This window comes from Rhamphochromis sp. 'chilingali' (assembly GCF_963969265.1).
Source record: "Rhamphochromis sp. 'chilingali' genome assembly, chromosome: 21".
NCBI lineage: Eukaryota > Metazoa > Chordata > Actinopteri > Cichliformes > Cichlidae > Rhamphochromis > Rhamphochromis sp. 'chilingali'.
Window position 1 is genome coordinate 22,973,711 of NC_137949.1, and position 16,612 is coordinate 22,990,322.

The 16,612-nt window shown below is 40.6% G+C and overlaps 1 protein-coding gene across 1 annotated transcript; it reads left to right on the forward strand.

Annotated features, from left to right (window-relative positions):
- The first annotated feature begins 609 nt into the window (after window positions 1-609).
- On the forward strand, window positions 610-16,412 carry keap1a (kelch-like ECH-associated protein 1a). The gene is made up of 12 exons (XM_080871849.1): window positions 610-1,135; window positions 6,030-6,888; window positions 9,098-9,297; window positions 9,388-9,544; window positions 10,649-10,741; window positions 10,914-11,060; window positions 11,198-11,304; window positions 12,021-12,150; window positions 12,489-12,685; window positions 14,302-14,507; window positions 14,993-15,169; window positions 15,748-16,412. The coding sequence occupies exons 2-12, from the start codon at window positions 6,676-6,678 to the stop codon at window positions 15,927-15,929; spliced, it is 1,809 nt and encodes a 602-aa protein (XP_080727975.1). The 5' UTR covers window positions 610-1,135; window positions 6,030-6,675; the 3' UTR covers window positions 15,930-16,412.
- The last annotated feature ends 200 nt before the right edge of the window (window positions 16,413-16,612 follow it).

The following is a 16,612-nucleotide window of genomic DNA, read 5'->3' on the forward strand; positions in this document are numbered from 1 at the left end:
CAGACAAAATTATTGTCAACCCTTACATGGGGTGACATGTGGACATTTCATTTCAATCAGACAAGCATGAAAAAGACAAAAGAAATAACCCCAAGCATGGTTAAAGTAAAGGCTTAAATAACCTCTGTCTCTGTGCTGACAGTTAAATTATCAGGAAGTATAAAGTCAACGAGTCCACAACCACCTCAGCTAGACGGGGAAAATAGAAACAAAAAACTGTCCACAGGCTGAACAGAGGGAAACCTTCAAAACAAGTTTCTAAGATTAAAGTAATCCTGAGGAATTATAGAGAATGGACACATAAAGGAGCTCGATAGCTCAAAAAGCATGCAGGTTTTTTTCTGTTTTTTGTATAGATGTAACAAATGACATCCTTTTTTGATATGACATATCTTAGCATAACATAACGACGCAGGGATTTATTGAAACTCAAAGCCTGCATCTAATAGCGCCAAAGAATAAAGAAAACAGCTGACCATTCTACCATGGGCCCTGATTTTAATCCATCTGAACGAACTGCAGGAAATGTTGTGGATTTCCTCTGCAGCTCACTCTCCTGAGAGAGAGAGAGAGAGAGAGAGTGTGTGTGTGTGTGTGTGTGTGTGTGTGTGAGTTTCGGGTTGTTGGATAAAAGATATGCTGTTGTTATTCTCGCTGAAGCGTGTTTCATCTGCGTAACTATTATCTAATTCCTGAAGCCGCTGTCCTGCCCCAGTCAAAGTTTCACTTTGAGGAATGCGGCGTCCGACTAGTTGCCGTGTAGGTCTGAACATGCGTAGTTATTGCCCCGCACAATGTTTGCGGAGTGAAAAGTTGCAGTGTCATGTTGGTGTATATTCCTCCTCCCCCAACACCAGCACCACCAACAGCACTACAGCCTTTGGACGTCGGCCCTCAGCGACTCAGAGCATCGACGAAGTTCATAAGTGCACATTTGTCCCTTTGACGTGGAGGACGAGATATCAGCGGGTTTCCTGGTAGGACGGAGAGATCTGTGCAGAGAAACACCGGCGAACACTTATCGTGCTGATTGGGCAAGTCTTGCGTAACTTGTTTGAGTTGGCTTCTGTGTGAATGCGCCCCGTTCTCTTGCGACGGAGGAGTTTTAGCGGCTGCCGACCAGGTGTTTTTGTAGGTAAGTGAATCTGCAGCTGTTGGAGAATAAAACCAGCGCGGACGCGCCCTTCGGTTGGGGGGAGAGAGGAAAGGGGGATCGCTGTGATGTGTTTAAAGACGGTTCTCGTGAGTTTGTGATCCTCCAGCAGCACTCCTGACATCACTATTCCGACATTAGCAACGTTCACGGACAGGCTGATCCCTCGGCTGGGGTAGTTTGTACGGTTCTTGTTGAGCAGTGGAGTTTATTTCCTCTCCTGGTGCGCAGACTCTTAAAGGGGAATCGAAACGTTTGCTTTGTCGCCTTTGCATGCGGAGCGCTGAATGCTGCTGCTGTTGTGCCTTTTATTTGTTTTTGGTTTTGCAGATAAAATCAAATATATTTTGACTAAATTGCAAAATTCAAATAGAATCCGGTGGAATTTTGTTTAGGCGGTTTGATTTTAAAAAGTTGTTTATTGTTCAGGACCAGTCAAACGTAGGGATATTTACTTGATATTAGTTCTCTAAATCATTCTTTTGACGCAAGAAAATGTTAAAGAGGTCTCTATTGCTGTGCTTCTGCATTTTAAACGCAGATCCGGTGGCCATAGTTCGTTTTCTTGATTCGTTTATTCAGAAAAAGCTAACAGTCCCCAGACCAGTTTTAAATCATATAAAAAATAAAAATGTTGTCGACCTTTTAAAAAGGAAATTCCATAAAATGAATAAAAGTAGATACAATTTTTAAAGAAATAACTGTAGTTCAATTTCCCGTTGAGTAATTAATTGAATAAGGGAATGATAAATGCAAGTTTGTTGATTAATTTGCGAATCCGCGTAATTTTATAATAAGAAGAAGATGAAAGGGGGGAAAGGCTACACAAGTCCCAAAAGAGCATGCTTTTTAGGATAACAAGCTATTTTCCTACAAGTTCCACAACAGGCTTGATGTGTATTTATTGTTTCTGTCTCTGGTTGAATGGCACACACAAATAAATTGTAGCTCTTTTTCAAATATTTTAGGCTGTGTAGCACTTGGCCAGGGTTTCTGTTTATTGAACTTCCTTACAAGAAGCTTGGGAACTACTTATTTCCTAAATTTCACCACCTCCAGTGTGTCAACTGTTTTTCCTCTAAAGGGGGGGGGAATGTGATCAGTGCTCTCTGTTCACCAGCAAGATTACACAAAATATCTTAGGCTGAATGTCATGACACTCGCTAAAGCGTGGGAGTGCAAGCAAAGGGAGAACCTGTTCAGTTTAGCTGGAGATCTGCATCCCTCTCAAATGTGAGAAATGAGGCACTGGTGTTGTCTGATTTTCTAAATGATGTCCATTAGACTCTTTAATAGGTCAAATACACATTAACGCAGATATCTAATCCACCAATCAAATGGCAGAAGCTTGGTGCGTTCGGGCATCTAGACATGGTCAAACTGAAGTTCAAAGCGAGCATCAGATTGGGGGGGGAAAGGTGATTTAAGTGACTTTGAACGTGGTGTGGTTATTGGTGGAGATAGGTTGGTCTGAGTATTTCAAAAACTGCTGATCTGCTGAGATTTTCCACTCAACCATCTTTAGGTTTTTCACAGAATGGTCAGGAAAAAGGATGATGTCCAGTGAGCGTGAGTCTTCTCTGCCTTGTTGATTCAAGAGGAGAATGGCCAGACTACTTCGAACTGATAGGAAAGCAACAGTAACTCAAATAAAAATAACATAGCAACTGTGTAGAGGTGCTATCTTATCCAGAGAGAGAGAGAGAGTACACATTAAATGAATGATCACATCTGGAAATAGGCCTACTTCCTTTGGTTTAGGTGAGGGTGCTCTGTGCAGAAAGCAGGATACATGGCATTCACTTCCTTGGACAGTTACCTGCACTGTTCACACATAGGTGCAATCGAACATCGCACGGACATTGGTTAGACTTTGTGTTATCACATGCACTGGTCTACAAAATTCAAGCTTGCACAGCGGAACTTGCTTACGAGTGGGTTTTTTTTTTTTTTTCTTCCTTGTTGGGCTGTTATGGCTGAGTTAACAGATGTTTCAATTTTTTAAAACACTACAATCATCCCGTGGCATTCAACTCCAGTCTTCCTCTTTTTTTCCTTTTCTTTTTTTTCAGAAAATGTGCTTTTGTCATCATCAACATTTGTCTCGAGAAAAGTCAATGGTGACACGAAAGATGACACAGCAGAGGCGCTTTTGTCACTACTGTTACAAAACATTTCGAAGGATGTGCACTCATTACAGCTCAGCAGTTTAGGACGATATTTATTTCAGTTTTAATCTGTTTAAAAAGGTCGTTTTGAAATAAGTAATTCAATAACATTTCTAAACAGGAAATTTGCCATAAGTGCTGACTGCACCAGTTACTCTACTGTTCGGGATGTACGGAAGCAATCTGTAAATGGTTAACTGTCTGCCCCATTTGTTTCTTCTCAGAAATTCTGCACTAAGAATGGCGTGTGATTTATGAAAAGCAAACTCATCTGCAGCCGGAATCAGTGGCTTCAATGCTTCTCTTTGTTTTTAGTGTCAAAAGTATGATATCATCTGACAAAAAACTGCTTTTAAAGAAAAAGGAAGAAAGAAACTCCTTAAATCAAATTGAGATATTTGATTTAAGGAGTTTCTAAATGCAACTAAACTAAACTGCACTCCCACTGCGGTGCTACCAGTGAGGACCTCGGTCAAACAGAACCTTCATATCTAGCTAGAATCAATAAACTGGTCAGACCAAGTGTGATATCAGCGTTACTGTTTTACTCCCTCCTCGAGTGGACTTCCCCCTCTTATCTTTTTTTTTTCTCCATCATTTTACTGTCATCAGTGTGTGCTTCCCTGAAAATCTCATTTTTTCTGCCCTACCCCCCCTTTGTCTGACACATTGGGTCATATGACCAGCAAGCAGGCTGACTAACTGTAGGCTGAGATGTGAGGTAGCTGGTGGCTGAGTAGATTTAATTGTGCAGCTCTGCAAATCCCCTTATCTCTAAACCACCTTTTGCTTTGACTTAAAAAAAGAAATCTTCCAAAATGTGTGTGGCAATAGTATTTTAATTATGCACGCGTGTTGCCAAAAAGCTGCAAATGATGACATTTTGCATATAATAGTCAAAAGGATCTTGCATGGTTTAGCCTTCAGCGGGGCCTTGATTTGTCCGCCTTAATGCTTACATGTTTAATGATTCCAAGGGTTCTCACACAGACAAATGCACTATATCTACCAGGCAAGATAACAAAAGTCATGAGCTGATTTGTTTTGCTTCAAGCTGGAGCAGCAGCAACTGACGCTGGCATGCAGGAGATTTTACTGTTTGCTTGACAAGTAGCTGATCAAGGTGTGCTGTTCTGCATAAAGACGTGTGCTACAAAATAATTGTTTTTGTCTTTTATTTACTTGCATTTTTTCATAATTTGACAGCTTAATGCATTAATTCTTCTAATTATCTTTAAACCTGTTACACAAAACCTTTTGCATATCTCTTACATAAGACGTAAATAAGTTTGTAAGTTGAGAGGACACCCTGTAGCAAAAACAAAACTTTGGGCAAACAAATTGGCCTCCAGACGAATGGCAGTCACTCACGCTTCCACCATTGCTTGGTCTTTAGTGTCAGTGATTTCAGTGAGGCAAATGCCTGATGTTGGAGCTTACTGACCAGACCTCGTCCAAGTTTCTGATTTTAGATTAATTCTGATAGGGTATGGCCACACCTAAGGCTTTTTCGCTATCTGTTTGATAGGTTTATTTTGGGCTGCTGCCCCCGCGACCCGGCCCCGGATAAAGCGGATGAAGATGGATGGATGTTTATTTTGGTTTATCAGGCTAATCAAAAATATAGCGAACTTAAACATTACAACTTAAACATTTAAATCGCATATTGAGAGTTTCAGTGAAAGATGCGAAATGCAAGTTCGATTTTTTTGAGCCTCTCAAACAGGGAGCTATGTATAAAAATGAACAATTCCTGAATAGTTAATGCAAAATCTTTGGTGAACATCTTGAATTAAAGTCATAAATATGCACTTCAATCGAAGCTTAATGGTTTGATTTTAAATTTACTTAAATAGTGGATTAAAAAATACAAAACAAAATAAAATAAGCGTCATTCTCTGAACATGTATAGACCAATCTGGCAGGTCAGTATTACGTTAAAATAGCAAGATATACCACATACATCAAAATATGCAAGTTAAAAATTAGCATGTGCCTGATGACTCATTTGGATAGATCAAAGTTGCTTTTTTTTTTTCTTTTAATAACTATATTTAATTATTATCCTCAGGTAGCATGATAAAAATCTATATATACTATAGGGGAAGCTGAAGGACTCTCACTCAGGCTTACTGGTGGTTCTAAACTGGTCATGGGTGTACCCCACCTCCTGCCCTGTGACAACAGTTTAAAAAAAGTTTAAGGACAATGATCGCAATAGCTTGAAAGTCATTATCTGGTTGTGTAATTTCACTTCTCTTAAATATCAGTCCTAACAAATCTGTATTTAGCCAGATGTCACTCTATGAGGATAAAATATCACATTTAGTCATATGGAAGTCAAAAATGAAATCAAGCAATAGAAATTAAATAACACAAAAACAAAAAAGTACAAGGATAACTGGTTTATATGCAGACTGTTAACCTGCAGTTATGAAAATCTTAGAAGAAATCACAAACACAGTGATTATTTCCTCGGCTGAAAGCTGTGTCATAAAGCAGTTCGTCACAACACGTTTTTTTCGGATTCATTTGTAAGGAAGTGAAACCCACAGTGTGTCACAGTAACACACCCACATACGCATAAGAAAAAAATGCCATATCCGGAGATCTTGATTATATTTGCTTCTTTTTAAATCACTGAAAAACTCTCAGCTTTCCTAACACCCCCCCCCCCCCCCCTCTCTGTTTTACCCTCTTCTCTCCAGGATAAGCATCACATGAGTTGAAGAAGAATCCCTGCTATGATACAACTGATTGCAGTTGCACACATGTGCCAACCGCTTCCTTTTTTCATGTAAAAACGCTAAATGGCAGAAGACGTTGGAAAACGTCAGAATGGACTACTTTGAAAAGCCTGAATTCTTTCAAATCCGGACCAAAAGTAATTTCATGATCGTTGCTTTTGCTTTGGGAACTGTGTGACACAAATATTGTCAGTCATGTCAGATGGGGCAGGATACGTGGCTGAGCGAGCCTTATGTGGTTCACCGTCAGTTTACAAATACGGTTCCTTGCTGTATTTCTGCAGAGAAACGCATGACTTGAGCTTAATTTTTGCAGCATCTGGACATCTTACTTCGCCTGCTGGCTGTAGCAGTGATCACCGATGGAATGTACTATTACACAGGGGGTTGTCGACATGCTAAAAGACTATTTTTGTGTTGAATGTTTTTTGGCAAAATGGAGGAACTGAGGATACTTGCACACTGTAGCCTTTACCTACTGATGAGTTGAAGACCAAAGGAACTTTCTCTGTTGAAAGTTTGAATCCAATGGGATAAGAACTAAAAACGTTTGACTGTAAAAGACTGTATCACTGAAAAACTAGATCTAAAGTGCTTTCTCCCCATAATGCACTGCCCTAAAAAGAAGAAACGTCCAACATGCGACTCAGATTTCTCAGCTATTGTGGTTCCCTCTATGCGTGGGTCTGGATATCTTGACTACACCGTCGAGAACCATGCTTCAAGGGCCCTGAAGGCCATGGATGAGTTCCGGCAGAACGAACTGCTGTGTGATCTGGTGCTGCATGTCACATACAAGGAGAGGACAGTCGACTTCAAGGTAATGGGTCGTGTTTGAAGTTTTAGAATCATAGTGTAGTTTGTGTTGTTGGGTTATTTTTTTTTTATGACAATTTAAATTTAATACAAAGGTCAGCATTTAAAAAGTGCTGCTGAAAAACAACACGCAGTGACAGCAAGTTTTTCCATTTACATTTTAGAAACTTGCAAAGTGCACGCCAAATATAATAAAAGGCTCTCGGACAAGTTAAATATATAAGAGAATAATTATTCAAAATGATTCATATTAATGTGAACCCATTTTTTTTTAAAGCGTAAATAAATTAAAAAAACAATTTGCAAATCTTATAAACCGCATTTTACTCACAATAGAACGCAGAAAACATCAAATGCTCAAACTGAGTAATTGGACCATTTGTAAGACTGCATTTTGAATTCGATGGCAGCAACATGTCTCTAAAAAAGGACAGGGCCATGTTTACCACAGTGTAGCATCACCTCTTCTTTTAACAACACTCATTAAGCCTCTGTGAGCTGAGGAGATCAGCTGCTGAACCTTTGGGAGATACCTTGTTCCATTCTTGTCTGATATAGATTCCACCTGCTCGTCAGTCTTGGGTCGTCTTTGTCATATTATCTCATTTCATGTTTTCAGTGCAGGCAGACCAGTGTAGCACCCAGACTCTTCTACTATGAAGCCATGCAGTTGGAATAGATTCCATATGCAGTTTCGCGTTGTCTCGCTGAAATATGCAAGCCCTTCCTAAAAAAGACGTCATCAGAATGGGAGCATATGTAACCTCTATACATCTTCCAGCATTGATGGTGCCTTGCCAGATGTTTGATCTGGCTATTTCACAGGCACTAATGCACCCTGATATCATCAGAGATCCATTAAAATGAGCTTTGGTCAAACGGGATGTATGTGGATCATGTTCACATATGGTGCCTTTGCACTATCCAACCCCCCACCCCCAATACAAGAAGGTGTGGTACCACCTCTCTGTTTAAAAATTGTGAGTCTCTGTTCCTATGAGTATTACCCAGTAGGCAGGGGACGAGACATGCCCAGCTCTACCTGCTTCTCTGTCCTCCAAATGTCGTTCTTGCTTCCTTTGAAAGCATCCTTGCCAGGGTGGCCCTCTGGTCAAGCCCTCTACCTTCAGCCATACCTGTTATCAGCAGCTCTCCTCTAAATCCCTGCACTTCTTAGCCCAGTTAGTTAACATTTAGTGGTCTGGAAAAGTAGGCCCAGAGGATCTGTTAATTTTTAAGGCTAGAGTAACTTGTAAGAACCCCTTGAGCGATCTTATAATAATACACAGGTTTTAACCTTTACTTTTTCACAAGGGATTAAAAAGGAAATGTCCACAATTTAGACTTTTTGAATGCAGGATATTTAATTTACGCAATTTAGCAGTAGCAAAGCAAAAGCCAAATTAAATAAATTATACTTAATAATAATTACTTAAGTGATTTAATTAACAACTTTAATTAATTGCATGTTTGACTTTATAATATAACACGGAAAAAATGAGAAGAGGAAAAGCCAAGAAATATAAAAACCTATTCATGAGTCCAGAGTGTTCGGGCAGTGGTTGCTCCTCTGGCATTTCTTGCTGTAATTTCTAATTGTGGACTCCCAGGGCCAGATGTTTACTGCCTATCACAAAGAAACTAGAGCAAGAACAGCTTTGACTGTTCCTAGGAGCCCTCTTTTATCCTCTTTTGCTCTTTTTGGTGTCTACAATCTCCTTATTTTAAGTCACACCCTATTGCTTCTCACTCTCTCTGGGACATTTCACATACAAGATTTAAAGCCAAATTCAAACATCAAAACCACTCCATCACAATGGTTTCTTCTTTTCTATGTTGTACTTCAACGTGACCTGTCATTAGCTCCATCACGAATGACTATTCAGTCACGTATGAATATACTTCCCTTCATGTCTCATGCAGTTTATGCTATTTTACTTCAGTGGGATTTATCATTAGCTCAGTCACTGGAGACACTAATCTGCCAAGGTCGAAGCTGAATCGCACTCACACACACAAAATCCACACATTAGAACAATTGTCATTACTCTAACTACGTTTCATTTTCAGCCTTTTGTTCTCCCAGTTCCAACTTCCTTTTTGTTGCTGCCGTCTAATTCAAAATGAGCTCATAATTTTTCTTGGATCGCTTGTCATTCAGTTGTTGAGCACATTTCCAGTGTTTCATTATCATCACAACCTTTTTCTTTCAGGTTCACAAAGTTGTGCTGGCCTCCTGTAGCTCCTACTTCAGAGCCATGTTTACCAGCAGCTTCAAGGAGTGTCACGCTTCGGAGGTCACCCTGCGTGATGTCTGCCCTGAGGTGGTCGGGAGACTTATTGACTTTGCCTACACCTCTCACATAACAGTGGGAGAAAAGTGTGTATTGCATGTGCTTTTGGCTGCTATGAGGTAAACATATTTTAGATCCAGACCACTGTGTTAAGTCATATTTTGAGGTGAAGACTATAATGCTCCTCTGCTTCTTTTACATCCTGCAAGGTATCAGATTGAGGATGTGGCAAAGGCATGCTGCGATTATCTGATTAAACACCTAGAGCCAGCTAACGTCATTGGTATCTCCCGCTTCGCTGAGGAGATCGGTTGCACAGAACTGCATCAACAGAGTCGGGAGTACATCAATACACACTTCAGTGAGGTAACAGCACATGCAACAGCTTTACGTGCAGTTATTATTATGAGAAACTGTGTCTTTTATCTCAAATTATTCTCGCGTAGCTAAAAAGAAGTTGAGCATTAAAAATGCTGAAGTGCAGTACTCGTGGTTGTCTCAGGTTACTCTTATACACAACTGCACCCATGTGGCGGTTTATATGGTATCAGTGGAAGTGAACTTTGAAGATTAGAACCTGATTGTTGCCACCGTTGTTGGGGGCAGAACCTTTGTTTTTAAAAATTAGACTAGGGGAACGTCATCTGATCTAGCAACATCACCAAAATGCGTGTCTGGGAATGGATAGGAGCAGAGGGCCTATTTGCACCTAGGCAAATAGATCCACTTCTGTACTTATCAGCTGAGCCTATATCTGAGCCGGGTGCAACAGCCATACTTGGGTGCATTAAAATGCCTCTCTTAACATCTATTTTCTCTCAGAGACATCTGAACAAAACCTTGTGAAACAGCACCTTTCCTATCTGTGAGCACTGGCATAGCAGGCCAAACTCCACCCAAGGGTGGAGAGCATGCGAACAAGTCCAATCTGGCAGTAACCTGTTCTGAAGACTAACTAGCTGTAGGTAGTTCAGCCAACTCAGTGGGGATGATTTTGTTAAGGCAAAGCACAAGAACTGAGAGATAACTATGGTGATAGGTGAATATATGTGGACAGGCAGACATGGGGCAGTCTTATCCCACAGAATCATCACTGTGTTTTACTTGTCCCCACATAATTATGCACAGTTTAGAGACCCACCTCACTGGCTCGTGTTCTGTTTTGTTTCTGAGCGCTTTACATAACCGAAGAACTTTGACTCAGTGTCAGTTTAATGCTTACCCAAAACCGAGCTCCACATATCTGTCTGAGTCGAGAACAAATCGAGCCCCCCTGTCACTGCCAAGCCTTTTATGTTCTTTTTGCCAATACTTATTCTGACTTCTCCTGTTGCCTTTTTCATGAAATGATGGAATCTAGCTTTTTAGTTTCTCCCGCTGCCTCATACCTGTCGACTCACATCAATGGAAGTAATACTTAAAGTTGAAAAGTAAACTGAATAAAATCCAAATGCTGCATCTGTCTTGAAGGTGACCAAAGAAGAGGAATTCTTCAGTCTTACTCACTGCCAGCTGCTGGAGCTCATCAGTCAGGACAGTCTCAAGGTGCTCTGTGAGTCTGAGGTGTGTGACCCTAAAATAAAAATCTGAAATCTGATTGAGAGCCATACAACAGGCATTTCATTCACAAATGGTATTCATTCAAAAATATACTTAAATGAATCTCCTGTTAGATTCTCTATTAGACATAAATAACAAATTGTGCATTAATATATTTGAATAAAATCCACATCAGGTGTATAAAGCCTGCACAGACTGGGTACGCTGGGATATGGAGAGCAGAGCCCCCTATTTGCATGCCCTCTTGAATGCAGTTCACATCTATGCGTTGCCGCCTAAGTTCCTGAAGAACCAGCTGCTGTCCTGTCCCATCCTCAGCAAGGTAAACCACAGCTGCACTTATAAAAACTAGTATGCTATTTTGGTATCAAAGTGTAAAAGAAAAAAAAAAAAGCCATATGACCCATTTTTTTTTCCCATATATTTTTTATTTTATTTTGTGTCCTATCTTAATTTTAGGCTAATTCCTGTAAGGACTTCCTGTCCAAAATCTTCCAGGATATGACCCTGAGGAAGCTTCCTCCTGCTCCTAATCGGGGAACTCAGTTTATCTACGTGGCCGGCGGGTAGTTATCAAACACTGTGTATGCTCAGCAAACATGTGTGACTGGCTGCAGCAAATATTTTGAGGTTCTGATTGTCATATATTAATCATTATTATCAGACAATACACTATCGTGGTAATGAGCTCAGACTGTGTTTTATCAAGAATTCAGAAAGTTGCTCAGTCTGCCATCTGGTGACTGTTGAGCAGGTTACACAGTCTGTCTTCCTTGCAGAGTAGCCCTGCTTTTTGGGCTCCTATCCATCATAGAAAAATCTGTTTTTCAACTTGGTGTTATCATAAGAGAAATCATCCTGTCTGCGTAAACTTCTAACTGATGATTGAGCTGTATTGACTTTTTTTTAATGATCATGTTGTTCTGTTTTCATAGACCTGTTTTATGGGATGATGCTGTTGTGGAAACACAGACACAATCATAGCAATCAGTGCGTATTGACATAAGGAAGAGCAGATAATGACTGGAGTATTATTTTCACATTTCCTACTGATTAAGACTAAATTTTGAGACCAGCTTTGCATGCATACATGAATCACCATATTATATCTTTGGCATTTGTGCCTCTATATGACAAGATCCTTTATATCCTTTTTAACCTTTATACAAATAACAAACAAAGGATTCAAAGTTATGTCACAAGCTCTCATGAAAAGCTGTTTATTTACTCTGGACATTCATCTTAGTAACTAGCCAGTCACTACTTTCTTTTGTCTGTTCAGATACCGGCAGCATTCTCTGGCATCCATGGAGGCCTACGATCCAAGGAGGAATATTTGGATAAAACTGGCTGACATGGGGACGCCATGCAGTGGTCTGGGAGCCTGCACACTGTTTGGACTGCTCTACACTGTATGTTGCATCAGTTATCATACGGTCAATGAAATGAGCTTTAATTTGTGAACAACACGCAGAGATCAGATACAATGCAGTAAACTCAGAGTTACTCTTGCTGGACTCTTTATTCAGTACACCTGCTCAAGTCCACGTAAATTAAAATATGTAATGAGCCAATCACATGTCAGCAGCTCAATGCAGTTATGGAGATAAACATGGTCAAAACCACCTAATGAAATTCATATCAAGCATCAAAAAAGTGTTCTTAATGAAGTGGCCAGTGAGTGCGATTTCTGGGTTGTTTTTCTTTTCACTTTTCTCAACATAAACTTTTAAAGTGTTCTTAAACGCAGGTTGGAGGCAGAAACCTGTCGCTTCAAACCAACACAGAGTCCAACGCCCTGAGCTGCTACAACCCCATGACCAACCAGTGGAGCCAGCGAGCCTCCCTCAACATCCCCAGGAACCGGGTCGGGGTGGGCGTGGTGGATGGCTGCGTCTATGCTGTCGGAGGCTCCCAGGGCTCGATACACCACAACACGGTGGAAAAGTGAGACATCTCTGTGCTGTTATTTGACGATTTATGTCTTTAACTCGACACTCGAGAAGTAATTTGACTTCATTAAAGTTGTGTTTAATAAGCTGAATGTGGAAGCACAGATTTTCTTTTTAAGATGCAGATTTTTAGAAGCGCAGTTACCTCGGCGCACGTATGGGGACTGCCACCAGAGAGATTAAATGAATGGCTGCTATTCAAGCTAAAGAGCAGTCAAGAATTTGCTGGTATTCCTCTTAGCCTAATTACACATCATAACATCAAAAACATGAGGTCGTTCAAAACATGTACAGACAAACTTCTTAGGAATGTAGATCTGGTTGCGTATACTTTACCTCTCGTTGCCGCGAGAAGGAGATATAATGCTTTCATGTAGGTTAGATTACTAACAGAAAGTCTCAAGAATGGCACTTTCTATTGATATTATTAGCTTTCTACTTCAAGTGTGACCTTAAACACTTTTTTAATAGATTGAAATGTAAAACTGTCTTAAAGATGCTAGTCAGCAGAGAATTATTAGAGCTCATCAGAAACCAGTTGGAAATCTTCTTCTGAGAAGCTGCTAAATATAATGAAAGCTGATAAAAGTATTGAGATGAAAACTGAAAGTGTAACACATCAAAGGAGATGAGAGCATTTATAGTAATCGGTGTTGGCAGCAACGGCTCTTCTCCCGAGGATGCTTCCCAAACGAATGCAAGCAACATGCCGGAGACTCGGCGGGGAGTCGTACCTCCTTGCTCCTAATTTGCCGCTGTTGCGCACCTCGCTGTAGATGCAGAAATTTTAGTGATCATAGTGCAGGGCCAATGTCACAATGTCAGAGGGAAGAGCGACTTAAATTTAGTGCTGCTTTTTTCTAAGGCGCGTTCCGAACATTAAAGGACAGGTGATGCAATATAAGCCACACTCCTATCAGCAGTTTTCAGCTGGAATACGACCAGTGCCAGCAACTGTGCCAACACGCTTTTAATCATTAACCAGTCAGAGTACAAGAAGTCCCGTCTGCTCATGTTGATTGTTTCTTGTTGTCATGCCTTCCATTATTTGCCTATGCAAAGAGTCCTGTGGGTTGTTATGCAAGAAATATATAGATCTAAATAAATATATTATTTCTGCTGAGAGCTAGACATGAAGATTGATATAGCTCTTGCATCTTGTTGGTAAATTACTTTAGAGGTGCTGGTAGGCAGGGTTTTTGCTTTCTTTTTTTTTCCCCCATCCTTGGATTGAGCAGCTGTTTCCTCCTGCTGCCACTCTTTATCCCAAGCTGTCTTTATATTAATTCAGCCGGTTTTCTCCAAGGACACGACTGGACTTTCTTGTCTCTCTGTACGCTCACTGGTGTTGCGATAGCTTTGGCTTCAAGTACAGCTTCTTCATAGTTGCCAAACATGGTTGCCAGCTTAACCTAATCCACTTAAAGTTGACTGCTCGTGTAGACCGAGAGAGTTGCCGCGCGCAGCTGCTTCGCACCGAATCGGTTTAAAGTTTGCGGCGCTGATACATTAATTTAATTATGTCAATTGACTAATATGTAATATCATTAGGAGTTGTCAACAGATTATCATTGCACTAAGTGCTCTGCACAAATGCTGTTTGGTTTGCAGGTGGGATCCCGAGTCTAATCGCTGGACCTTTGTTTGTCCAATGTCGGTTGCTCGCCTGGGAGCCGGCGTGGCGGTGTGCGGGGGGGCCCTGTATGTAGTGGGGGGCTATGATGGACAGAACCGCTGGAACACAGCTGAGAAATATCAGCCTGACACTAACACCTGGCAACAGCTGGCTCCCATGAATACTATACGCAGCGGACTAGGTGAGTTTGTGGGCATTTCTGGCTCTTATGAGAAGCAGGTTTAGACACATTTAGTGTTTACCATTTTCACGCTTATCTTTAGTACTCTCACATAGTCTTTACTTTTTCTGACCTTTGCCCAAAATAAGGTTTCAGGCAGCTTAGTATAAAACAGGAAACAGAGGGACAGCACTAACTTTGTGCTCTCCCAAGATAATAAAATCTGACCTATCAGCACCTCAAAAAGTCACTAAGTAACATGTTATTTTTCCACTGCTCTTGCCTAACAAACAGCCCAATGTAAAACTGCAACCTGCTCTTTCTTTCTTTTTTTTTTTCTTTTTTTTTTTTACACGTCTGCCTTTGTACAGATTAAAATAATTCAGATTTCTGTTAAGATGACTGTAATCATGAGAGTTGTTTCAGTCTTCTCGTCTGATGTTCTCCAAGAAACTCTGGCATGTTTATGTTGCAAATTTCATTTTTTGTGTTGTTTGTGCTTGCAGGTTTGGTGTGTGTGAACTCTTACCTGTATGCTATAGGAGGCTATGATGGGCAGAGCCAGCTGGCCACTATGGAACGCTACAACATAGCCAGGAATACGTGGGAGCAGAGGGCCTCGATGCAGTACTCTCGCAGCGCACATGGAGTCACTGTCCACCAGGGACGCATCTTCGTCTTCGGTCAGTCGGGTTTCTAATGCTTGGTATTAAGCACATTATACAACTTCATGAATCTGAAGCGATGAGTGAAAAATGTTGCTCTTATCAGTGTCATTAATGTTTACAGGATAATATATCTGTAATAAACGCTTCCACGATTTCTACTGAGTGTTGCAACACACACTTCTAAATACTGACTACTTAAGTAATTAAATCCCTCTCATTGACCGGTAGGCAGATCAGTAGGTGCTGCTCTGTTACCCTAGAGTGAGCTGCACTCTGTTTTCTTCCCAATCTGGCTCATTGACTCAGTGTTATTTAATAAAATGAAGTTAAGCGTGGTTCCGATGCTTATAGTAAACTAATATGCAGCTGGCGAATTAAATATCACATTGGGAGGAACTCATAACTGCAATCTTTTTTCTTTTTTTTTCTTTTTTTTTTTAAAAGGAAAAGTTTTCTTTAAAATCTGTTTTGTAAATTAGTTCTGAAATCGCAAATAAACCCCCTAAAGACAGAATAATTAATAATTATTTATTGATGCAAATGTTTGCTAATCAGTGTGTGTGTGTGTGTGTGTGTGTGTGTGTCCCACTTAGGAGGTTTTAACCAACACGGCTTTCTGTCCAGCGTTGAATGCTACTGTCCCGATAGAAATGAATGGACATGTGTCACAGACATGCCCGTTGGACGGAGCGGCATGGGCGTCGCTGTTACCATGGAGCCCTGTCCCGGGAGCCTGCCTGAGGAAGATGAAGAAGAGGGAGACGCCATGGGATGAGGATGGAATCTGTTGAAGTCTCAAGTGCTGAATACACTTCCAAGTGGTGCTGCTTTTCAACAGGGGGCTGTGCATTAAATGACGATATTTCCAAATAAAAACAGCTATCCCCCCACCCGAACTGATCTCGGTTACACTGTGGAACACTGCAGATATTGACTATATGGGGACTTTGAAGAGGAAGGAATATATTTCTACATCTGCTGGGGATCAAGTGATGCAGTCAGTATATGATCGCGGCCTTGCAATCAACAAGGTGCTACTGAATTAATTACTATTTAATTAAATATTGTTCTTAACTTTTTAACTCCTCAGTGTTTTGTTTAGAAGGCGAACTTATTTCTAGTTCCTCTCTACATTTGACTTCTTCATTTTGTTTCACCCAAAGCTGCCTTTTTGTTTTTAAAAAAATTTTTTTTTGCAATTAGTACACTCTGTTTCTGAAAATAAATAAATCAAATGTGTAAATGACAAAAATATTAATCATTTGCATTTCCTCATTTGCCAATTTGTTTCACTTCTTGTGTTCTCATCGGGGACTCGTGCAGCTGCGGTAGGTAACAGCAGATGCACCACCACTAGATGGTGGAATAGGTCCAATTAAAAACTGTGCACCGCAACAAAAATGTCTTCTCTGGATGGACGTGCAAACGAACTCCTGTGACACTGACAGTTTAGATATG